Genomic DNA, 24,019 nt, shown 5'->3' on the forward strand with positions numbered 1-24,019 from the left:
CAAGAACTGGCATATGACGAAAGGAGCGAAGGGCCACAACCCAAAACCTCACCTGCCTTCGCCACACAACCCTTTCCTGCCAACGAAAGAAAACCTCCCGTCCAAGGCCTTGAAGCTGCACACGGGATGACCATCAAAGACCTCAACGAGCTGTCTAAAAACATCAGCAGGTTCAACCCGAACTCCACAGAGAGCCCCGACATCCAAGCTTACCTGCGAGATATCGAATTCCATCTGGAAGTGAGACCTCATGTGACTGACAGAGACTGGTTATACCTCCTTAGAGCCACGTCCAGCTCCGAGGTACGAAACTTTCTAGATCGACAGCCCAGTCAAACAAAGTCAAACTACCAGCGACTTCGTGAGGTCCTGATTAAAGAGTTTACAGACCCAGAGTCTGAACATGGACTGTTAACTGCCTTGGAACCAAACAAGGTCGTCAAGAGAATCCACAAGCTTATTACAACCGACTCCGACAAGCCTACTTTGGTGCACACAACAGCCCTGACCTTGAAGAGGATGTGAACTTCAAAAGCCTCTTCCTAAGAAATCTGCACCCTGGAGTCAGTCACCATCTAGGTGTCATGGCCTGTCCGAACTCCATGACCATCCAACAGTTGCGTGACCTAACACAGAAGGCCTATAACAAGCAGAAGGTGGCCTCAAAGAAAGGTAACAAAACATCCACACTCTTGAACTCTGTCAACAAAGACTCAAGCCTTGCACTGGACGACACCCAGTGGCATCACAACACCAGAGTCTTCCATCAAGAGCACAGAGAACGTGACGCCCATATCCACGACCGCTTTCAGCCCAACTGCTGGAAAAATCCATGGGACCAGCCACGCTTCTCAAGAAACCAAAAGGATAACATCTGGAAACCTAACCAGAGATCCAAAGGTAATCACCTGACTCATCCAAGAGCAACTCGTGTGGGTAAGCGACAACAAAACCCACCTCAGCACCACTCAGACATGCACAGTGCTGAGTATGCACAAGAACATAACCGCTTACCATTAGAAGACACGGAACAAGTCATGGAACAACTAAGAGAGTTCCTTCAAGACAATTTACATGCAGGTGACCACAAAGTTGAGTCATGCTCGCTGTGACCAGCGACAGAACGGAAGGCCGGTGATCACCTGGTGCACCACATCAGAGATGACAAGCACCTGTTCAACAACAACCCAGAATGAACAAGTCTTTCACGGCCAACTGTTGATGAAAAATCTGAGGTACTAAAGGACATCACCTCAGTCACTAACAAACTGTCAAATGAACTCCAACTCCAAGTTCCAAATTCCCTGTCTGTGCAACAGCAACCACCAGAGCACAGAAGGTCAGAAAGTCTGCTACAGCCAGAAGGCATCACAAGAAGAATGCAACATAGGAGACAAGTTTTGCAACTCAGCTTCACACAGCCATGCCAAACTGCCTCCGACTGTCTGCTAAAGAACTTCCTGCCTTGCTGGACTGACCCCTCATTAGACCATGGACACGCCCTCATCCAAGCCAAGGATGCTGAGAGCCAGTCTTAAGTGACATGCTAGAAAAAGGGGGAGACAACACAGACTTGAACAGATCTGACCACACATGCACTACACCAGTAATACACAACATTACCTACACCCAGAGGTAAACACATCTACTGATAACACAGTCAACAAACATATTCTTCCCACAGGTAGAATATCCAACTTTTAGCGTAACAAAGTTACACATACCCACCATGAAGAAACGTGCAGCCATCCTCACAATAGGTAGAACACCTGACACTAAGTTAAGGTTCACGACACTAGCTGCACCTGACATCCTAGCTCAATAGTAGTTGTAACACATGCTAGGAAAACCCACAGCAGCCTTGTTTTGTTTTGTTCTTCTTCTACCTATCCTTCTCCTTCCCCTCTTTCCTGAGTAGGTGAAATGCCTAGACACCCTGCGAGGGTTGAAGGTCTGATATTAGGATTGACTCGCAACACCTAATATCCGCCAGCCACTCTAAACTGAATGGAAGCCAGAGAGCTCCATGCATGATAGGTCAATTCATTGAATTGAAAATGAAATTACTAGAAAACTAATGGTAAACATGTAAAGTAAGACAACCTAGAAGAACCAAACAAAGTTAACCACAAATTTGATTGATGAATCAAAATAAAAACAATTTCCAAGACGATCTAAACTATCCTCAATGTGCTAAACTACGTTGACTAATTGAACTTAACCACGTGTACCTAAATAGCCTGATGCCTGCACCAGTACAGTAACTGTCATGGAGGTGTTGTCTTGCTGTTTGCTGTGTTTGTCTGCTTCTTCTGCCTTTGTTTCTCCAGCGATCGACGATGTCTTCACCTAAACACCTCGCCGATCGAAAGGGGGATATATGTAGCAGAAATGAGTCAAATCAGACAAATCAAAGAGTCTATCAGAGCTGTGTGCATTGAAACATGAGCTGAATTCCTCAGGAAGTCATAAATCAGTTCTAGTGCCACAGGAACCAAACAAGATAACCAACCAACCAACTTGTTCACACAACAGCTTTCAACATTAACACCAATAGAACAATTATTGGCAATTTTAATTCAAAGAAGAGATTGTCAAATTTATTGTTCGTGATTGGAATGCAACGCTGGACATCACATGTAAACCCAGGAGATCAAGTTAAATACTTGCATTGACTTCCCCCCCCAGCCAGAAGAACCAGACTGAAATTCCTAAGGGGGAAGGGCTTTAAACCTTTGTCTTCACAGAAAAGTCCCTTTGCCAGAGAATGGCAAAGAAACTGCTTTTTATACATTATATATGGACCAGAATGAACTCAAAAAAGACTTATGAATGAATCATTCCATTGCTTAACTCCATATTTATTTACGTGTAACCCACACATTTGACTATCATGTATAATCACTTATTGTGTATGTCTTTTGATAACTATAGGATACCTAGTCATGTCTAGTATTCAAATAATCGCATTTTCTTGCTTGATATTGTCCTGACAATCATTTATTTGTAAAATATATCATAATCATGTTATAGGAATCATGTCCAAAATTAGACCCTGTGAGGCAAGAACCACATGCTTGGTAAGATAAACAAATGATTTATGATACCCACCCCAAGAACATATCTGATTGGTCAAGGCAACATTTGAGGGGTGGCCAACAAGGAAGTTTTAAATACTTTGGACCCCATGAAATTTTGCTTTTAGTCATGCCTTGCTTTTAGTCTGCTTTTAGTCTGCTTTTAGTTCTAGTCTAGCTGCTGCTATTAGCCATGTCGGCTTTTAGTCTAGCATGGCTTGTGCTATCAGTCATGCCTGCTCTTAGCTTTTAGCTTGTAGCTTTGCTACCTAGCTTTAGCTTGTAGCATCTAGCCATGCGGTAGTCATCATTGTTCTTTGAGCGCGGTTCCAGCGTGCCTGCCTGCTGCTACTATGAGAAGGAACACAACCTAGTCTCGTCAAACTTTATTTCTTTTCTTTTCCGTTTGAGAGTTTCGTGTTCTGAGTTAAATTTTGTAACGTCCATTCAACTTCAACCAGCGAACACGACTCTGCACTTTCAGCCAACGCCCAACAACCACGGGCTTCCCAAGACGTCACTTCAGAGACTGAACTTCCAGCCAATCAACGACCTCGGGATAGCCCTTTCACCGAGGCTCCTTCTTCACAGGAGATGCAAGTAACTTTACCTCCAGACTGTGACCTTTACTGGTGTATCTAATATAATTTTAACCTCATTGAGGAACTCAATGCGAGCGCTAATTACGTGATTGATGGTTGTTCATGTTTATGCAATTTAACGTATTGCTGTTAACTTGGGATTCCATATTTCCATTCTCTTAAACTCATCTTTCCCTAACTTTCGACCTCCCTGCAACTTGTGTGAATGTGTGTGTGCGTGCGTTTATGTGTTAGATTAGTTTATATGTCTTAGACTAATAAAGCCTTATTCATATTGAAAAGAGAAGTATCTTGTGTTTTGTGCTTACAAGTTAATGTCTTAAACTGTCGATCTTGTTACTGTGCTAATTGATAGTGGTTTCACTATAGTTTGGATATTAGTATCCAGCGCAGATTTGATGTTAAACGGCTCGTTCACTGAACCGCAGGCGCGTCTCCGTGAACAGCCGTGAAACAGTGATTCTGTTCAAATTCCCTTTAAAATCTTAAATGATTCCCTTTGAGCTAAATTGACCTGTTTCCCTTACACAATGAATGTTTTTAGGTGTCATTTGAACTTTCCCAATTTGTACCTTTCCACCAAACCTCAGTTCGCCATGTACCAAGATGGTTGAATATTCCCTTGATTTTCTGTGTTATTTAGCATCTGTTCTAACACCAACTCCTCTATCTTGTGCATCAGTTCTGTGTGCCTGAGTGCCATTGTCTTTGATCTTGTTGTTGAAAACCTGGTATCTATTTCCACTTTTCTCCACCAGCGTCTGAAGGCAAGGCAAGGCAAGTTTATTTATATAGCACATTTCATACACAGTGGTAATTCAAAGTGCTTTACATAAAAGCAAGTAAAATACTCATTAAAAAATAAAAAAATGATCACAAAAATAAAACAAGGAATTTAAAAACCTGATTTCAAATTAATTTAAGACAGTGCAATCATTTTGGGTTGCATGAAATACAATTCATAAAAAACAGTGCAATCAGTTCGGGCATTGCACAGATAAATAAATGCACAGCTAAACATATCAGTTTTGAGTCTAGATTTAAAAGTGGCTAATGTTTTAGCACATCTGATCTCTTCAGGAAGCTGATTCCAACTGCGGGCAGCATAGTAACTAAAGGCGGACTCCACTTGTTTTGTGTGAACCCTTGGTATTTCTAACTGACTCGATCCTGATGATCTGAGTGGTCTGTTAGGTTTATATTCAGTGAACATATCTGCAATGTATTTCGGTCCGAGGTCATTGAGTGACTTATATACGAGTAAAAGTACTTTAAAATCAATCCTAAATGTAACTGGAGGCCAGTGTAAGGACCTGAGGACTGGTGTGATATGCTCAGATTTTCTGGTTCTAGTCAGAATCCTGGCAGCAGTGTTCTGGATGAGCTGCAGCTGTCTAATGGTCTTTTTGGGAAGGCCGGTGAGAAGCACATTACAATAGTCCACCCTGCTGGTGATAAAGGCATGAACAAGTTTTGACTGGAAACAAAACATCTAATTCTTGCAATTTTTTTAGATGAAAATATGCGAATTTATTTACTGCTTTGACATGACTACTGAAACTAAGGTCTCGGGAATGCCATCAAGATTGCTGACTTGATTTTTAGTTGTTTGACCTGTTGTTAGTTGGTTAAAATGTGTCCCAAATGATCTGAATTCACCCTAGCTTATTGGACATTCATCAAAATAAATATAAACAAACTTTAAAAAAGAAAAAACCTACCATACCCCTTTCCAAACAACCGATCCTTAGATTATCTATCTCTTTTTCCCTCGACAACAACAACCATTAATTAACATTATAGTTTAGTGAGGACGTATGAATTAACTTACTTTGATTCTGAGAAGTTCCTTTAAAGGCCATAATGGGTCGTGCAGGTTTTTTATTCTGATTAACAAAATACATAAACATGAGGGTTCTGCATTGGCTTTCACAGGAGGTTAAAAATGCCTAGAACTATTTTCATAGAACATAACTGTGGTTATGTTTCCAGTGGAAATAGACTCGAGTGAGTAAATCATTGTTAGGTTTGTTTTGTAATGTCAACCTATTCCATGGGTCCAAGGTTTATAGTCTAATAAATCGGTGAAATACCAAAATGCCAATCCCTCATACACAACAAAGCCATATACTTCTGAAGTTATGTTTGTGTTCAATCAGAACACTCACCCAGATTTTTCTTTTGCCCTTTAATCTTTAGAAGGGAGTTGATCAGGAAATACGAAAGATGTTATAACATTACAATTGCGTTTATTATTTTTACTGTCAGGATATCATCACATCATGAATATACTAATCAAATTGATCATACTTTCATCCTTGTTTTCATTTTTATTTTAGTCAATGTTTGTGATTGTTTGCAAAGGGAGATTGATCCCAGAGAGAAGGTCAACGTTCATAAACCAGCAGAACAACAGTTAAATCTTATAACTCGACTACCACAAACAATCATCCTCCTCAAGCGAGTGATGAAACACAATACAAACAGAAAAACACAGATAACCTCGGATAAAGAGCTTGATCATGTACTCCATGAGACAATAGATCAATAAACTGAGGGAAAAACCTCAGAACACAGAAGTAACAGAGACAGCACAGATTCCTGTGAAGAGGTCAGGAAAGGCAGCAAAGGAAGAAGTGACCACAATCTGGAAAGAAGAAACATGTCATTTTTTTGTTTGTTTGTATGTTTATGAAAGATACACTTCGACAAAGTGGAGATAATGGACACTGAAGGTGGGACAACATGCAAAAAAAATTACTATTTTCCTTAAAGATATAATTAACTTTAATGGTCAGTTGTCTGTAGTTACAGGTCTTGTGAAACATGATTTGTTAATAGCCAATTAGAGAAGGGTGATTCTCATTTGCATTTGATTGTACAGCTAATATGTGTATATTTTAATTTCATGTTTTTTTTGTAGACCTATTCCTTTTTGGAACTGTAAGTGGCCTAATCATTTTTGTTTTTAGATAACTTTAAACCATTTCATAGACTAGCTACACACAGTATAGTATTTTACATTGTAAGTAGTAATTGAGTTTAACTGTACATAAATGTACAACTAAATGTACGTATTTATGATTTTTTTTTTATAATGTAACAGTATGCTATAATAAAATCTGGATAATTATTAGCTTTCTTGTCATCACCATAGACTGTGTGGTTATCATTCATAAAATAATTTCAAATGGGCTTTCCCGCTCTTATTCGCGCCTGCAGCACACCGGAAACTGTCATCGCCCCATTCCCCCTGGTGACTGTCACTTCCGTGTGATCGCATTAAGCAACACGCCGCTGCGCGACACACTCACGTACACACACTGAAGTCTCAACCGTGCTCAAAAACCGGATTTATCACACCGAAATGCATATCAAAACAGGTGAGGGGTGGCATAAATATACATTCTGCTCGTTTTGGTTGTTTAACGGTGAGAGTGTTTTGTAACGCGAAGTTGTTTGTGCTCGAGTGGGACAGAATGAGACTTATGAAACTTTGGATTCTCGATCTTTCTGATGTCACAATCATCATTATTTGTTATCGTTGATATTTGTAATGATCTGAAATCACAAGAAGTAGCTCTTTATGTTGTATTTGTAATGCGGAACGGTGTAAAGGCGGTTGTTATGGGCGCTAAACATACAAACACAAGCGGCCTGCTGCTAGCGTTGACAATCTCCACACGCTTAAACCTCCTTGAAATGTCGTTAATGATATTTTTACTCATATTTAACGATATAGTAATTGCTCAGAATTACAAATATATTTTTGTTCATTTAGACCACATAAGATGCGTGCCAGTATCTAGGCGTTGTGCTGTTTCAAGACTGTTGTAAACTGCGTGAATATATTAGAAGGTGCTGAAATCAGTGGTCTGTAATGCGTTATTAATTAATTTTGTTTGTGAGTAGGACTTTTTTTTTTTTTGTTACAGACCCGTTTTAGTTTCTGCCGTTAGGCCTCTTCGAGACTGCCGATGTGAATGAGGCGCCGACTAGAAATTTCCAGTTACATCTTGCTATGCCTCATTGACTCGTTGCATTGCTTGGGGCATTTGAATGCATTCCCGTGGTTATATAGATATATATTCTGAACGGTTAAACTCAGAACAGAAAAATCTTTAAGGTCCTGCAGATTCTTTAAGTTTCCAGCAATTTTGCATATTTGAACCCTTTCCAGCAGTGACTGTATTTTGTCTTGTGGACTATATGCAAACATATTTTATGTAAAAAAACTTACTTAGGACAGTACTAAAAATAAAAAAAATAACATGCATTTAGTATGATCTCTCTTATTTTTTCAAAATTATTCAAATTTTCACAGATCCTGCAAGGGGAGCTTAAACTTTCGAGCACCACTATATCTGTGTGTGTATATATATGTGTGTGTATATATATATGTGTATATATAGATAGATAGACAGATAGATAGATAGATAGTGGCTGGCTAGTCAAGGATCATAAAAAGAGCCTTTATTCAAAATACGAATGAAATGTCATTGTAAATCTTTGCCAGTATCTTTCAGACCACTAGGTATGCCCATTTGTCAGCAAGAAGTCTTTAATATTTTACTTTATTAATTAATAATTACAGGTCAGAATAAAGCATGTCGTTTCATATTTACATAAATATTTGTTACACTGAATGGCGGTGGTACATTTATTTCACCAAGGTCTTGACATTTTATTTTCACAAAGTTTATTTGAAACAGTAAAGCAGACACTTGACTTGCATTTAAAGAGGTCATATGATGCTTTTAAAGATCATTATTTTGTGTATTTGGTGTAACAGAAAACGTTGGCAAGATTTAATGTTAAAAAAACACATTATTTTTCAAATACTCTGTTATTGTAGGTCCTATATCCCCCGCATCTCTCAAATGCATTATTTTCTACAAAGTCCCTCCTTTTGACAAGCGAAGCCTGCTCTGATTGGCCAACTGATCCAATGGATTGTGATTGGCCGAACACTGCAAGCACTTGTCGGAAATGTAATTCTTGTTGATTCATTGATTATTTCTTTTTTTAGGTACCTGGGAGTCAAGCAATGCAGTGTGCGAGTCCGACCCCTTGTGTGATCCGGCTGTCTTAGTGTCACCCCATAAACCAGAACCTCAGATCCGAAACCGTCGCCTCTCCCCCGGCTCTGGCAGCTGTGGTGGGGGAGGAGGCGGCTGTCCCTCGGGGATGGATAAACGTCAAGGCTCCACGAGTGGCCTGGAAGGTTCTCTGAATGGGGTGGGTCACACCCAAACCTTCACGTCGAGAGAGCGTCGACTACACAATAAGTCAAGAAGCTTTCGGCGTGATGGTCCGAGGGCGGGCCCACGCTCAGATGAGAGACACTCCAGAACCAGTCAGAAGGAACGATGGGTAGACAACAGCCTGTCTTTACTCAGACCTCCACCTGCTTTCCCAGTGAAAGACAGCCCCGCCAAACTGCAGCCGACCGTCAGCTATGCCTCCAAAGTGAAAGCAGGAGGAGGTTCTGTGGGGGCGACCGAAGAGCCCCCTGGTATCGGGGTTTTGCTGCAGAACCAGTGGGGACTCAGCTTCATCAGCGACAGCCCGGAGGCAGATACTCCCCAGGAGAAGAATCCCGGTCTCCACCCGGTTGCTGGAGAGGTTACTGTAAAACCAGCCCATGTCTCTTCAGAGTCTCTGCCTGGTCAGGTCACGAGAGGCTCCGAGAGTTCAGAGGAGCTGCTGCTCAGCTGTCGCCACCTGGAGGAAGCATTGGAGTATCACACACAAGGTAAGGCGATGTAGTTAAGGTTGCAAAAGGCAAAAAAAGTATGTCTTTCTTATCTCACTGTAATTGTTTTTGATCCGCAGAATGGAAAGCAATATATTGGAGACAAAAACAAGGTTGGTGTCTGTCTGTTTTTATTACTCTCCTTTAGGGCTGCATGATATTTCAAGATGACATTGATATCTCGATATGGCACTTGTCAAATCAAGGACACTGCATTTTAATTAAATATTAATTAAATATTATTTTAAATATTAATTAAATACTTAAATAATTGGTGTTGTCATTTTAAATTTTTTGTTAAATACTTGGTTTTATTAAAGACATACTCCACCCTAAAATGAAAATTGTCATTAATCGCTTACCCCCATGTCGTTCCAAACTCCATTCGTCTTCATAGCACAATTTAAGATATTTTGGATGAAAACCTGAACGCTTGAGACTGTCCCATAGACTGCCAAGTAAATAACAGTGTCAAGGTCCATTAAAAGTTAAGAAAAGTTGTCATCAGAATACTCCAGAATACTATCTGGGTCATATGAAGCGACAGGGACAAAAATAACGATTATTCAGTAATTCTTGTCATTGGTCTCCTCTGTGTCACTCCATTTCCATTTCCTGTTTCTACGTGTATTTAGCATTGATTTCAAATAAAACAGTACTTCCTTGTGGTGCGGAGGACACAGAAGAGCATACGCACCACAACATGGGGGAAGTGATTGACAATTTCAATTTTGGGCTGGAGTAACCCTTTAAATACTACATTTTTACAATAAGAATCTAAAATTAGTGCATTTTATTTTGTTTAATTTTACATTTTTATTAAATATTTTATTTCAACATTGTGATATTACAATAGTTTAATATTTAAAAATAATCACTATCATTTTATTTTATAGCTATTTTTTATTGAATTTGTCAAAAACAGTGGGAGTATTCCTTATAAAAGATCAAGTAAAGAGAATTTTTGCAAGCTTACACTATTGAAAGAGGTTTGATTTAGTTGTTATAAAGAATTTAAAAAAATCTGGTCTAAAAGGATCTTTGACGGACACAAAAACTTTTTTTTTTTTTACATCTCACAACAAAATTGCCTCACTTATTCTGTAATTAATTTTTTCAAAATTTTCAAGTCATCTGGTGACCTTTCCTGTATTTTTTCATATCGTCAACTAAACTAAATATCACAATGTTGGTTTTCTTGGAATATCATGTAGCCCTAATTTCCATAAAACGAGCAGAATCACTTTTTTAGACCGTTTTAACAGACTTGCTTTGTTTTTCAGACCCTGAAAAGATTGTATGGTACAAGAACGCCCTGGAGTCGCCCGCCTAGCACACAAACACACACACACACACACACAATCAAGATACACACCCACAAACACCCCGCACTCAGGTTCTCATCCCCTCAACATTTCTACCGAGACACTTTGGACTTGTTTCCCTATGAAGATAGATGTCTTGGACTTCTCGGTTGCCTTACAACAGAGTCTGCCTCAGGCGCAGAGTCCCTCTGCATACCTCTGTCATTTTAATGGTGGAGAATTGTCTTTTAAAGAAACAAGAACTGCAATTTTATTTAAGTGAACTGCAGTTTTACAGTTAAAAAATCTTTTATTCCTCCCTTGTTCCTACTTGTGTGTGAGTGGTTAAATCGAGCACTTTCTGACCTGTAGTCGAACGTCATCCCTTTCTCTAAAGACTGAGCTCGTTTTTAGAACCAGATCCAGAATGTCTTCATCAGTCTTCCCTCCTGTGATAATCCCTTTCTTGCCACATAAATTGTTCTCATGAAGTTTACAGAGGTGACATTGGCACATTATGGCAGCACCTTCAAATGTCTATTGGTCTTAATGCTGTTTTTAATATATATATATTTCACCCAGATTCAATAGCGGTCATAAATCCTGATAGGAATTTGTTACTGTGTATGACCTCATTTTTTTTTTTTTTTAACATACAAATATTTACACTGGAAGATGTTCAGAGATTTAATCAATCAGTGTTGCATAATAAAAATGAATAAACTTGTTAAAATATTTCATGGTCTTTTTTTTTTTTTTGTATAAATCTATAGGAAATAAAAATGTGGATATTTAGTATTTCAGTTATCGATCTATCATTTATTTGTAGAGTCACTGGGTGTTTCAGTTATGAGAGTCCAGACAGCTGATAAAAACAGTCCATCAATTACATAAGTAAACATACTTTTTTTTTTTTTTTTAATCAACTGTTTGGTCTCTTATTCTGACGGCACCCATTCACTGCATGGGATCCATTTATGAGCAAGTGATGTAATGCTAAATTTGTACAATTCTGCAAATTTCTTTATGAACTGTTCCTTTAGTGATGCATAATGTGATTGTGAGTTTAAAGGGGTCATGATGCTTTTTTTTTTAAAAGATCATTATTTGGTGTAACTGAATATTTTGACATGATCTAATTGTAAAAAAACAATACATTTTTCAAATACTGTACATTATTGTAGGTCCTCTCAAATGCAGTTTTCTACAAAGCCCCATCTTCCATAAAGTGCAGTCTGCTCTGATTGGCCAACTGACCCTGTGCATTGTGATTGGCTGAAAGCATTGCTGTTCTATTGTAATCTTAAAGCTTCCTAAATGCATCTACTTTCAGAAGGCCAAATAAAGTGCTTTTGCTTTAGTCTAGATACACACAGCATCTCCCTGACATGGCTGCTTCAACACTAACTGCATTTATTGAAACCACGGCTTGCTTCTTTCTTTGCATTAACATTTGGGCGGCATTACGCAAATATTTCCACATCGTGTCGTAGATATGTTGGGGCTTGTTGAATGAGCTGTTTTAGGGGGGCATGGCAAAGTCTTAATTTTGATATAGAATATCTCTTTGTATTTGAGACTTTAATCTTTGCAACTTTACAGATCTTCATTACGCATCAAGAGCTTGTGACACTCCAAAGAGAAAGGAAAAATTTAAATCGCATCATATGATCCCTTTAATACTGCTTTTATTCAGCACTTCACCACATCATAAGTATTCAAATGATTTGAGGCTTTAGGTTAATAGGTATTTTTTATTCAGTGTTTTTACAAAAATATTAGACAATTCTGCCTTTAACTGGGAAATTAAACTACTTCTGTCCCTGATGTTAAACTGAATATTTCACGAGGTTGTATAATGGGATTGTACGTTATAAGTTGTACTCCTTGACATTTAGTGCCACTGACATTCCTAAATAACCAGATCCAAACATCAGTCCCGCCATGTGACCTCCACTTCATCTGTTCTGTACCTAAAAAACACACCAGACCATTAATGAATGATCATGTCACAGCTAAACAAGAAAAACAGTTCTTATCTCGGGTCTATATTTAATCTCAGCAAGCAATAGGAAATCAACAGGCTAATGATAAAATAGCATTGCTATCTGTGAAAAGAATGTGTGCACAAAGCAAAGTGTTTTATTAAAGGAATAGTTCATCTGAAAATGAAAGCAGTCCAAAACTGTCTGAAATCATATTTAGGAGGATTTTGATGTAAGAGGACAACAGGGGATTGACTTTCTCACTGGAGGAAACATTATTATTGATTGTGGACTACAGAAGTGACCGTTAAAATGCTGTAATGATGGATTTGTGTCTTACACGCACAGCTTTTCTCTTCATGAGATGTTAACTGATGGACAGGAGTGTGTGTGCATAACTTGTTGATTGTAATGTTTTTATCAGCTGTTTGAATAAGATTCAGAATTAACTTTATTGGCTAAGTGTGTGTAAACACACAAGGAATTGTTGTGTTTTTTTAGGAGCTCATACATACATGACATGAGAACTCAAAGAACAATTAAATCAATAATATTAAAGTAGTAAAATATGGAACAAAAGATTTGTGTACAGTTGTATAAATAAAAACATTAATATGTATTTACATAATTTCAATTGCAAAAATTATTTGCATAAAACAGGTAATAATTTATGTTAACTGTTTAAGATGGAGATGGTTTTGGGGAAAAACTTTTTTTATGCCTAGATGCTCTAGTGCACAGAGATCTTTCATTCTGACGGCACCCATTCCTTGCAGATTATGTTTTACTGAGCAAGTCATGTAACGGTAAAATTCTTCATGAAGAAACAAATCTTGAGGTTGAGTACATTTCAGCAGAAGTTGAATTTTGGGTGAACTATTCCTTTAACTGAATATGTTTGTAGCTTCTTGCTGTGTGATGCTGATGTTTTTGATGGCTATTTTGTGATGTTGGTTTACCTTTGTGTAATCCAGGAGTCTGAAAGCTCAGTGACTTGACCCGAGCGGAACATTTCCCATCCGGCCTGTGCAATCATTGCTCCATTGTCTATACAAAAGCTACAATATCACATGAAGAGATTAACAACCATTGAAATCGACTGTCATGAGTTCTTTCAGCAGTGATGCCATCTCTCTCACCTCTCATCTGTGGCAAAAAGTCGTGCACCTCTCTCCTTACACATGACCCCCATCATCTCCTGTAGACGCAGGTTACCTACAGAAGAACACATTTAGATGCTCACAGAAAACTACAATACAAAGACCAAGTTTTTGATATAAGATGAATGTAAACTAATACACATTAAAACCCTTACAGCCGACTCCTCCGACGATCAGAACCTCCTGAGAGCCGCAGTGAGCCATGGCTCTTTCTGTGATCTCCACCAGCATGGCAAACACAGTCTCCTGTCAATCCGTGGTATTTTTAGTCACTTTTCACAATCACAAATGAATGTTTCTTATTGCAAGCATAGTGAGGCACAGGTTACAGGTTCGTACTTGTAGAGAGAAACACAAATCCTCAGGCGAACATTGACTTGCACTAAGCAGTTTGTGAGCAGCGTCCTGCGTGGGAATGAAATGATTACAATTTAAAGAGGTATAAACAGAATTTAAAGACTTATGCATCTCCCAGACATTCATCTCACCTCTATATAGGACAAAATCCCAGAAAATGACACATCCATACCCTTCACTGTATACGGCAGCTCTATATACTTGGTGCCTCTGAAGAATGAATATATATGGATATATATGAATGCATATATGAATATATACACAAGTTAGGTAAAAACTGTTAGCCTGAATGCACTGTAAGTCGCTTTGGATAAAAGCATCTGCTAAGCACATACCAGTAAATATATATTAAATATATATTAACATACATCAAACAAGTGCTCAAATTAGATATTTAAATATTTAAGTGCATGGGAACTCACTTCTTTGCCATCTGTTCAATGTTGTATCCAGGACTGGGATCATTTGAGATCTGTGAATACAGGTAAACAATGTAATCTTACAAATCCTCCACATTAAAAAAAATGTTGTACACAAACATACAAGGCTATTAACCAAATAATGACCTTGATGACTCTTGCAAACCGGTCCAGGCAGTTTCCCACAGCAATATCAATTGTCTCGCCAAATATTCTGTAACGTCGTTCAGAATATGCAATAACCTGTAGAAGCAATATAGAGAATTCATGTTCGTTTATGTTAAACGAAATGTGAGAATGCCAATATAATTATTTCAAGGACATGGATATCATAGTAGACTAATTTTTAAACTCTTCAATACCTACCTGAGTATTTCCTCCGCTCACATACAGGACAGTGGGGTTTTGGGCGTTGGTGATCAAACGCCCCATCTCTATATGTCCAATACAGTGATTTACCCCCAACAATGGCTTCCCCCACAACTGAGCGACTGTCCTGGCCACAATTGCCACTGTTACCAGAGGAGCCCCCATTCCAGGCCCTGTACAACAGGAGATATCTGATGAATGGAGCAGTGTGGAAAAATGCACAGTGGATTAAAGGCAAGTCATAAATATTCACCTTTAGTGTACGCCACACAGTCAATATCAGCCGCTTTCAGCCCTGCTTCATCTAGTGCCTCCTGGAGCACAGTGAGAATCACACCACGATGGTGTTTGGCCGTCTCTCCAGGTAGGAACCCTGAGAAGATCATGGGAGGTGATTATATAAAATGGTAATGTGAAAGCATGGTGAATTGTTATATGTGAAGATGACTCTGTCCAGAAGAAGTAATGATAGATCAGATGAGCTCACCTTGGCCAGGTGGGGTGATGTAAGTGCGTCTGGGGTTTGACAGAACTTCCCCATCTCTGATGATACCCACGCCAATCTTATTAGCACTGCCCTCAAATCCAATCACAACAGTCATGCTTTCTGCTGGGAGAATGAAACACGGACCATTTAATGACAATACACAAGATACAGCTATATATGTGTGCGTTTGAGTGCGTGTTGAAAGTTTTAAAAATGTAAAATGTCAAAATTAAATGTAAAAATGTCAAATTTAATGTTACAATTAAATGAAAATAATTAAATTATGTCCTGCTATCAGAGATCTTGCGACGCATGCTGATGGATAAAACATGATCCGCCTGATTGTTAATAACATTTATAGATTAAATTGTTAAATTGTCGGGTTGCCCTTTTTTTATACGTTTATTATAATAATTCGTAGCATACTAATAATTATATTTTTGTCTTGTTTTGTCTCTTATTTTCACTGCTTCTCCACTCTTACCGAACACTTGCTGGTTGTAGGACCACAACAACAGATAACATGGATTTTACTAAATGCCTGGACGAAAACGATGGGAATATTAGTTTAACAAATTGTTAACGTTATCCAAATATATTCCAAAGCTACTGTTTAATAACAATTTGATATACAAATGATAAATAAAAATAAATAAAAAAAACCGTTTTCAAACACCACGTTTAGTCAGGCAATAACTCGGACAGCTCTTAATGGGGAAATGTGCACCTCATGGACATTCCCTGCAGAAAGCTTCCGTTAGTGCAGAGAAAGCTTCCTAGTTCTGCACAGATTGAGGCTTCACCGTAAACTCAACTAACGTGTTAGGTAAGAAAGAGTTGTTTGTATATAATAAAATGTTAATTTATATCTAATGAGTTTTCAACGCGCTCAATATAAATGTGTCTATTATAAACGCAGAGCGCGCGAGCCATGCATTTGTTCTATTGTCTCATTCATTCAGGCCGCACTTTTGGACAACTTAGAAACTTGCTTGATAATATATTAATATATTATTCCAGCATACTCTGCAAAGACATGCATTTTGGTTTATAAATTTCACAAATTTTATGTAAGTGGTTTAATTACTTGTGCGAGAGCTAAATGAGTTCAACGGCCTTTGTTGTGAATGTTTGCAGCGCCTGAAGCATTGCTCATTCATTCATTGCGCATGTCCTCTCTTGTAGGTGTTTGTGTGTGTGCTTTTAGTTGCGTACGTGTGTGAGGTATTAAAAGAACTGTAAGCATGCCTAAAAGAGCCAAGAAGAATGAGGAAGCTGTGGATGGGGAGACTGGCAATGGAGCAGGTACAGTGTTTTAATAAATAAAAAAAGTTTACATCCTCAAAGAGTGCATCAGATAACATTGAGCTTTCTGTCACAGAACCTGCAAAGAAAGAGAAGAAGGGGAAGGAGCCAGAGGCACCGATTCTGTACGAGGATCCTCCTGATCAGATGACCAGTAAGGATGGCCGTGCGGCTAACATGAAGATCACCTCCTGGAATGTGGACGGTCTGCGTGCATGGGTCAAAAAGAACGGCCTTGATGTGAGAATGCAACATACAAGACATCGATTGTGTTTTACTTGTACTGCAAGGCCCTTCTTAAACAGTTTGTCCAGTCTCTGTGTCAGAGGTACCAACCCTTTTCCACTCGTTTGTTGTTGTCTGTTTGCAGTGGGTGCGTAAGGAGGATCCAGATGTGCTTTGTCTGCAGGAAACAAAGTGTGCTGAGAAATCTCTGCCATCTGATATCACTGACATGCCTGAGTATCCGCACAAGTACTGGGCTGGATCAGAGGATAAGGAAGGTTACAGCGGAGTGGCCATGCTCTCCAAGACTGAACCGCTCAATGTCACCTACGGCATCGGTAAGTGTGTTTATACAGATTTTAATTTTGTATGACCAATGTGAATTGCATATTCTCCATGGCTGTGAGATTGTTTTGCTTATAGCGTGCATTTGAAGACACAGTGCCCACAACCATCTTTCCAAATTTGTAATGAGAATTGTTCATAAATCTTCTGACAACATGTCTCCCTAAAATAAATGCACTATGGTTTAATGATTGAGACCTTTGAATATTATTTTACAGTGCAATAGTAGTATTGCAAGTCACGTACTTCTTTGATTTCATTCTTGTAATTTAAATATTAATAATAACAGCAGTAGTAGCAATGCAATAATAATAATATAAGTAGTAGAATTAAATACTTTTTGCGATAGTAGTGAATTCCTTTTTTGATTGATTTCTTATTTAAATACTACTACTGCTAATAATAACGTTGTTATTATTATGATATGGCCATATTGAAAATGTTGTTTTAATCAGTTATTTTATTTTTTTATTTTACAGTACAATAGTATTATTATTGCATTAGTGATGTTTGTAAATTTATTTAATCCTTATTTAAATAATATTTTTTGTTGTTATTATTATAGTCATATTGATTTCTTCTGTTCAACGGTTGCTATTCTTTTCATATTCATAAAAATATAAAATGAAAATCTATTTGGTTTTAAATGTCATCTAATTGTTTCCCCAAAATCCAGTTTAAAAGTTTAAAATCTCTTTCGGCTTCAAAATAGGTAAAGAGGAACACGATAAAGAGGGCCGAGTTATCACTGCTGAGTTTCCGTCTTTCTTCCTGGTCACGGCGTATGTGCCCAACGCCAGCCGTGGTCTGGTGCGTCTTGACTACCGCAAGACGTGGGATGTTGATTTCCGTGCCTACCTGAGCGACTTGGACAAGCGCAAGCCCCTGGTGCTGTGTGGAGATCTGAATGTGGCCCACCAAGAGATCGATCTCAAAAACCCCAAGGGTAACCGCAAGAGCGCAGGCTTCACCCCTGAGGAACGTGAGGGCTTCACCGAACTTCTCAAGGCCGGTTTTACCGACAGTTTTCGGGAGCTGTATCCAGAACAAGCCAATGCCTACACCTTCTGGACCTACATGATGAATTCACGAGCCAAAAACGTCGGCTGGCGTTTAGACTACTTTTTGCTGTCCTCTGCCTTACTCCCAGGTCTGTGTGACAGCAAGATCCGAAACACGGCCATGGGAAGTGACCACTGTCCTATTACCCTGCATTTGGCCGTTTAGATCAGGTTTCAACCTTTTCAGTTCCGTATATATCTGCATAGACACAGAAGGGTCTAGTCCTGTTAGTTCTAGATTAGTATTTCCTCTCTATAAACCAAATAGAGGTCCACACACACACACAGGAATATGTGTGGTGCAGACTCCTATTGAAAGGAATTGTAGTTAAGTTGTTTTGTAGTTTTGCAGCTTTGGTGAAGACTGCTGTTATTGGTCACCTGAAATCAGATTTTGACACTAAAATATCAACAACAACAAAAAAGTCATTCATTTGAGCTCTCATCACATTTTAGATTTTCAGTGTTTAAAAAAATGTCAAGACAAATATCTAAATGACAAACCTTGCCAAACTATTGTAATAAACATTCTCTCAGTGTTGGTTATGGCAAAATGTTTTGAAGCTTGTAAAATACCTTGACCTGCAAAGATATATGATGTGTCTGATTTGAAGTCATAGTTCTTTGGATTTTGTCTTTGGTGCTATTTTAACCTTTGAAATCTACAAAACTCTCGATTGAATGATGTTAGTGGTAGTTAAATGTTACATATGCCACATATTAGTTCCAAAAGACCAATGATTTTGCTAATTTGCTCTTTTTTCCCCATTTTCTGTCTGTCTGTAGACATTTTCATGTTTTGAAATAAAGTAGTTTATAAAAAAAATAAGTAACTTAGTCTCTGTTCTTATTTTCTTTTTTTTTTAACACCATATAATTCTTATTAACAAACGTGTTTTGAGTATAAAATGGTTAGACTATTAATGTGCAAATGAAAATGAACCTGACTTGTGTTATGCATATATATTAAATGCTTTTGTACACATTTTAAAAGAAGCAGGTGAAAACCGTTTCGTCTGTAACAATAACGTTATACTGTTGTCCGAACAGCTCATAAGAAGTATGACAATGCTAGACAATAATCTCTTAGTTACATTTATTTTATATTTAAATAACATATGTATTAAAATTGCAGATGTTTTTTTTTTATTAGTATGCCAAAAATATACAAAGATTTGTACAAGCATATACAACTTGCAACAAGTACAAAAACACTCATAAGAACAAGTAAAGTGAAACAATTCATGCCAAGGGTAAAAATACATCAATTAAAAATAACAAAAAGCTTCATAGGTCTTTCTTGCTTTTTTGTTCTTAATTTTGTCTAATGTAGTACCATATTGTTTAACTTCTTTTATAAAATGTTCAAAGTTTGGCTAGGCTTTAGAACATTTTTTCACATGAATGTGATATATTCCAAGCAAAATTAAGCACATCGTACTTTCGAAATCAACAGGGAAATTATTATTATTTTTATTATTATGCTTTAAACGACATATACAAAACAATACAACAGACAATATCAATCCAGGGTAACAAATGATAAAAAATAAATAAATAAATAAAATAATAATAAATAAAAAACAAACCGACAGGGAAATTCCAAATGGTATGGCGAAAACTCATGAGCTTCAGTTACGTAACGCGACTTTCGCCAATGGCAGGAGTCGGTATGGTGCGTTATTAAATATTTATGAGAACACGTGATCGAAACTCTCAGAAGGTTACAACAGCAGCGTTGCATGAGTAAATTAAATATTCATGAGCTAAATCCACGGCCTCATCCTTCATAATAAAAGTCCAACTCAATTTTACCAATTTCTAAAACATGAAAATAAATCCATAATTGTGCCTGAACTTCCAGTCTAGATTAAACAACATTAACAGTAAACCGCATACTAAACAACAGCGAACGGAAAGAATGGTTTGAGAGCTGGGTTTGTGAGATGGCCTCGCAAAACTAGTATAATGTGGTTTTGCACCACCAGAGGGAGAACTCGAATTAGACTGTAGACCAGACCAAAGCGGATTAGACCGGAATCTGTGTGGTTCAGTCCAGTGTTTGGAAACGAACGAAATGGTCAAGTGGAAAGCGCATCGAAATTAAAAAAGTGTCCTTTCTAATAGAGCCTTTCTTCTGAATTATGACGTACGGCTGTTAAAAATATCCATTACGAGATTGTTTAAACTTGACTGAAGTTGTAAACAATGGAAGAAGCGCTTTGGAGCAAGAAAATCGAAGGTGAGTAATTTCCTTTCCTCTTTTTTTTGTAAAATACAACACAAAAAATCAGCACGTTAAAGTGTAATAAGAAATTTAATGTATTCAAGTCAAATGTTTCATTTTCAAGATTATCACGTAACTTCCTTTTAAATGAAAGCACATCTGATAGGTTCTAATACTGTATTTTGATTCATTTAAATTTTAGGGATTTTTAAATCAAAATGCATTAACAAGATATGCAACTGCAAGAGATTTCAATCCAGATTATAAAGTCAAAGCTGTTTAATATACATGCGTACGATGCCTCTCATTGCATGTGTTTCTTATTCGTCTTGTTTTTAATTCTCAGACCCTCTTTCATTGATGAGTTTTCATCATTCCACCGTCGAGGTTACTGTTGCAGCCATGTGGCAGGTGACTGAACAGAGACAGGTCCAGCACTATGGGATGCTGGAGGAGTTTGTAAACCATGGTGACCGAGACACTGCCAGAGCTTCTTGATTACAATCAAAGAACTCAGCTGATATTTGGCTTAAGAGCAAGGGTAAGAAACTACACAGAGTTAAAGATTGAGCTTATCCAGAGACCGTACGGTTTGGCATTATATCGCTTATTCTTCACAGCGTCTTTTGGAGTTGTGTCGTGGTAAATATCAGGTTGACCTGGAAGACATTCAGCATCACTTGGACCGGATCCATGCTCCTCGTGTCGTCAGTGCGATCAATGAGGTCAAGTCATGTTTAGAACCATTTGGAGGTTTTTAAAACATCACAATTCAAGCAAATTTTTAATAGACTTCATATATTACAGGTGGTTGATGAAGACATGGAGGAATCTGAGGCCTGTTTCTTTGGCCTTGTTCGGACCCTTATCAGCAACCCTGAAGAGAGAGAGAATTTCTTCCAGGTTACAAACACACAGACATGTTCACAACACTTGGTTTTTCTGTTTTGGTTTCTGTGCCATGAAATGAAGGAATTCTTCCTCAACCCTGTGTAATTAATAGAACATTTTCCCAGAAGAATACGGCCCCAAGTTTGACAAAAACCTGCAGACACTTATGGAAGACTTCCTCTTGCGGTTTGATCGGATGATGTCAGTCCCAGACCTTTCACAGGTATGTCAATAAACATGGAAAGATATAAAGAAACTGAACACTCTTGTTATATTACTAATGTAGACGTTGGTCTGGTTGTGTTCTTCAGACGGTCTCTTGGCTCAGGACCTGCCCGTCTATTCTGGAGCAATGCCTTTATTCAGTTTCGGTCCCAAAGCAGATGAAGACCCTGCTTGAACACCACAGAGCTAAAGGAAATCTTCAGGACAATGGTACCAGTTTTTTTTTACCTTGAATTACATCATATCCATGTGTAAGGTTATATCAGATGCGTTTTGACTCGCTCACTCTGTTCTTTTGTCATTTTTATTGTATAATCCACATATGCAACTGTTTCACCAACGAAATCTGAATTACAAAGGGATAGTTTCACTAAGGATAACCATTTGCGAGGTCATAAAGAAATAGTTCACCCAAAACTGAAATCCAATACAAGATGTAAATGAGATTTGTTTCTTCCTGGGAACAGATTTTGAGAAATAACTTTTCATCATTTGTTCACCAATGGATCCTGTGTAGTGAATGGGTGCCGTCAGAATAAGAGTCCAAACATATGATAAAACATCAGAATAATCCACACTCCAGTCCATCAGTTAAAATCTTGTAAAGTTGAAAGCTGTGCGTTTGTTAGAAACCAATCTAATACTACGACGTTTTTAAGTTTAAATCATTGCATCTGGCCAAAATACCAGTCCATATTCTATAATAATATTTCCTAGTTGTCATCATATAACCATTCTGCAACTTAACCACAACTGAAGTCCTCTTCAGCAAACACAAAAACTTTTAAATGTACAACATAATTACACATGCAAAAAAAAAATGCAATTAAAAAGCCATAAAAAACAATGAATGAACATTTGCTTAGCAGAAAATAACTATCATGCTACACAACACCTTTAGTTAATTATTCTCCCCACAGGCACCTGACAAGTGTTTGTAAGGATGATCTTTAATTTGATGTTTAATTTGTCTATTTGTCTTTCTCTGTTGCAGAGCATGTTCACTCTGCGTATAACAGCTGTACAGTTTCATCTCAATCTCTCCCTCCGCTGGTTCGAGTCGTCATTTCCAGCGATCACACAGAATCTGGTGACCCGTCCGAATCAGTAGCCGGTTTAGATGGTCAAGACACCGATGAATGCCACACTTCAAACCCTTGTCTGATGTTGATACACTCGGCTGGATGTCTAAAAAGAGAAAATTCAAAGTAGAGATAGAGGAGAGAGAGGATGAAGAGGATGATGATGATGATGATCAGAGCTGGCCAAACACAGGTGCTGGATCTAGTAGAGAGATTAACGGTTGCGTTGGTGAAGAGCTGAATCAGACACATGCCAAAAAAACTCAAAGAAGTCCTCTAAAAGGAAAAGAGACGAGTCCAGAGAGTTCACATTTATCGATCATATGGGTGCATACACAGGTCAGTTCATTGTAATTATCTTTGTTTTGATTACTTACTATAATATACAGTAAGCAGCTGAGCAGATTCAAACTCTTTTCTGCTTTATTTACTCAGAAGAGTCTTCCTTCCAGACCTCTGATGCTTCAAAAAGTCCCTTGGTCAGAGGAGGAGACGCTTTGGCCTCATTGACATATGGGGAAAAGACAGCGTCCAGCGGAGTCTAAAAGACTGCGCTCGCAACCGACACATATTCAACCTCATCTCGAAGAAGATGTTCGAGAGAGGCTTTACCAGAACAGCAGAGCAGTGTCACACCAGGATAAAACGCTTGAAAAGAGCTTTCGACAGTGCCATGAAAATATGTGAGCCGCAGTTTCAGTCAACATGAAATAGGCTCTCTTAATGAAGATTTTGGTTTTCTCTGTTTTTATTTGGAAAGTCTTTTAAATGTGGACTTTTAAGAAATATTTTAGGGTCACAGCACTATTTAAGAGTTAGGAGTCAGAATGATATAAAAAATAGTATATATATATATATATATGTGTCTATAATATGTATATGTATAATATATAATATATATATGCTATATATAATAAAAGAATTACAAATATATTACTTTTATAATTAAAAAAAAAAAAAAAACTTTTATATATAGCAAGATACATTAAATGATCAAAAGTGATAGTTAAGACTGGAAAATATGTTACAAATTGTTCCTATTTTAAATGAATGTCTGTTCTATTTGAACTTTATATTCATCAAAAAAAAAAATGAATTTTAAACTGAAGTAATGAAGGTGAAATTCATCACAGGAATAAATTA

The 24,019-nt window shown here is 37.9% G+C and overlaps 4 protein-coding genes across 8 annotated transcripts in view; 3 read left to right on the forward strand and 1 right to left on the reverse strand.

The window, feature by feature from the left end:
• LOC113048471 (B-cell receptor CD22-like) overlaps window positions 1-24,019 on the forward strand; it is a 1,131,192-nt gene that overhangs the window by 409,479 nt on the left and 697,694 nt on the right. The window lies entirely within an intron of this gene.
• LOC113048541 (uncharacterized) lies at window positions 6,259-11,465 on the forward strand. 2 transcript variants are annotated; one of them, XM_026210414.1, is made up of 4 exons: window positions 6,259-6,414; window positions 8,709-9,434; window positions 9,515-9,547; window positions 10,718-11,465. In XM_026210414.1, the coding sequence occupies exons 1-4, from the start codon at window positions 6,402-6,404 to the stop codon at window positions 10,765-10,767; spliced, it is 822 nt and encodes a 273-aa protein (XP_026066199.1). In that variant the 5' UTR covers window positions 6,259-6,401; the 3' UTR covers window positions 10,768-11,465. The 2 variants fall into 2 exon arrangements, with proteins under 2 accessions (XP_026066199.1, XP_026066198.1); XM_026210413.1 differs by lacking the exon at window positions 6,259-6,414 and adding an exon at window positions 6,916-7,062 and having other exon boundaries at window positions 10,718-11,066.
• Window positions 12,533-16,097, reverse strand: LOC113048531 (probable tRNA N6-adenosine threonylcarbamoyltransferase). 2 transcript variants are annotated; one of them, XM_026210398.1, is made up of 12 exons: window positions 16,000-16,017; window positions 15,516-15,635; window positions 15,282-15,401; window positions 15,026-15,201; window positions 14,807-14,902; window positions 14,663-14,712; window positions 14,372-14,450; window positions 14,223-14,288; window positions 14,039-14,129; window positions 13,863-13,938; window positions 13,683-13,781; window positions 12,533-12,711 (listed from the first exon to the last, which is right to left on the reverse strand). In XM_026210398.1, exons 2-12 carry the CDS (start codon window positions 15,628-15,630, stop codon window positions 12,672-12,674), a joined length of 1,008 nt encoding a protein of 335 aa, XP_026066183.1. In that variant the 5' UTR covers window positions 15,631-15,635; window positions 16,000-16,017; the 3' UTR covers window positions 12,533-12,671. The 2 variants fall into 2 exon arrangements, with proteins under 2 accessions (XP_026066183.1, XP_026066182.1); XM_026210397.1 differs by having other exon boundaries at window positions 12,534-12,711; window positions 15,516-15,638; window positions 16,000-16,097.
• LOC113048534 (DNA-(apurinic or apyrimidinic site) lyase) lies at window positions 16,191-19,280 on the forward strand. Its single transcript, XM_026210403.1, has 5 exons — window positions 16,191-16,341; window positions 16,701-16,820; window positions 16,897-17,060; window positions 17,191-17,383; window positions 18,103-19,280. The coding sequence occupies exons 2-5, from the start codon at window positions 16,760-16,762 to the stop codon at window positions 18,615-18,617; spliced, it is 933 nt and encodes a 310-aa protein (XP_026066188.1). The 5' UTR covers window positions 16,191-16,341; window positions 16,701-16,759; the 3' UTR covers window positions 18,618-19,280.

Source organism: Carassius auratus, chromosome 29 (genome assembly GCF_003368295.1).
Source record: "Carassius auratus strain Wakin chromosome 29, ASM336829v1, whole genome shotgun sequence".
Lineage (NCBI taxonomy): Eukaryota > Metazoa > Chordata > Actinopteri > Cypriniformes > Cyprinidae > Carassius > Carassius auratus.

Excerpts from the sequence above, each read along its gene's own strand:
- LOC113048541 (XM_026210413.1), top strand. Across the intron at positions 9,435-9,514 it reads ATTGGAGTATCACACACAAG|AATGGAAAGCAATATATTGG; the intron begins GTAAGGCGATGT and ends TTTGATCCGCAG. Across the intron at positions 9,548-10,717 it reads ATATTGGAGACAAAAACAAG|ACCCTGAAAAGATTGTATGG; the intron begins GTTGGTGTCTGT and ends TTTGTTTTTCAG.
- LOC113048531 (XM_026210398.1), bottom strand. The coding sequence starts at position 15,630 with ATGACTGTTGTGATTGGATTTGAGGGCAGTGCTAATAAGATTGGCGTG. Across the intron at positions 15,202-15,281 it reads CTGTGTGGCGTACACTAAAG|GGCCTGGAATGGGGGCTCCT; the intron begins GTGAATATTTAT and ends CCTGTTGTACAG. Across the intron at positions 14,713-14,806 it reads GGTTTGCAAGAGTCATCAAG|ATCTCAAATGATCCCAGTCC; the intron begins GTCATTATTTGG and ends CTGTATTCACAG.
- LOC113048534 (XM_026210403.1), top strand. The coding sequence starts at position 16,760 with ATGCCTAAAAGAGCCAAGAAGAATGAGGAAGCTGTGGATGGGGAGACT. Across the intron at positions 16,821-16,896 it reads GGAGACTGGCAATGGAGCAG|AACCTGCAAAGAAAGAGAAG; the intron begins GTACAGTGTTTT and ends TTTCTGTCACAG. Across the intron at positions 17,061-17,190 it reads TCAAAAAGAACGGCCTTGAT|TGGGTGCGTAAGGAGGATCC; the intron begins GTGAGAATGCAA and ends GTCTGTTTGCAG.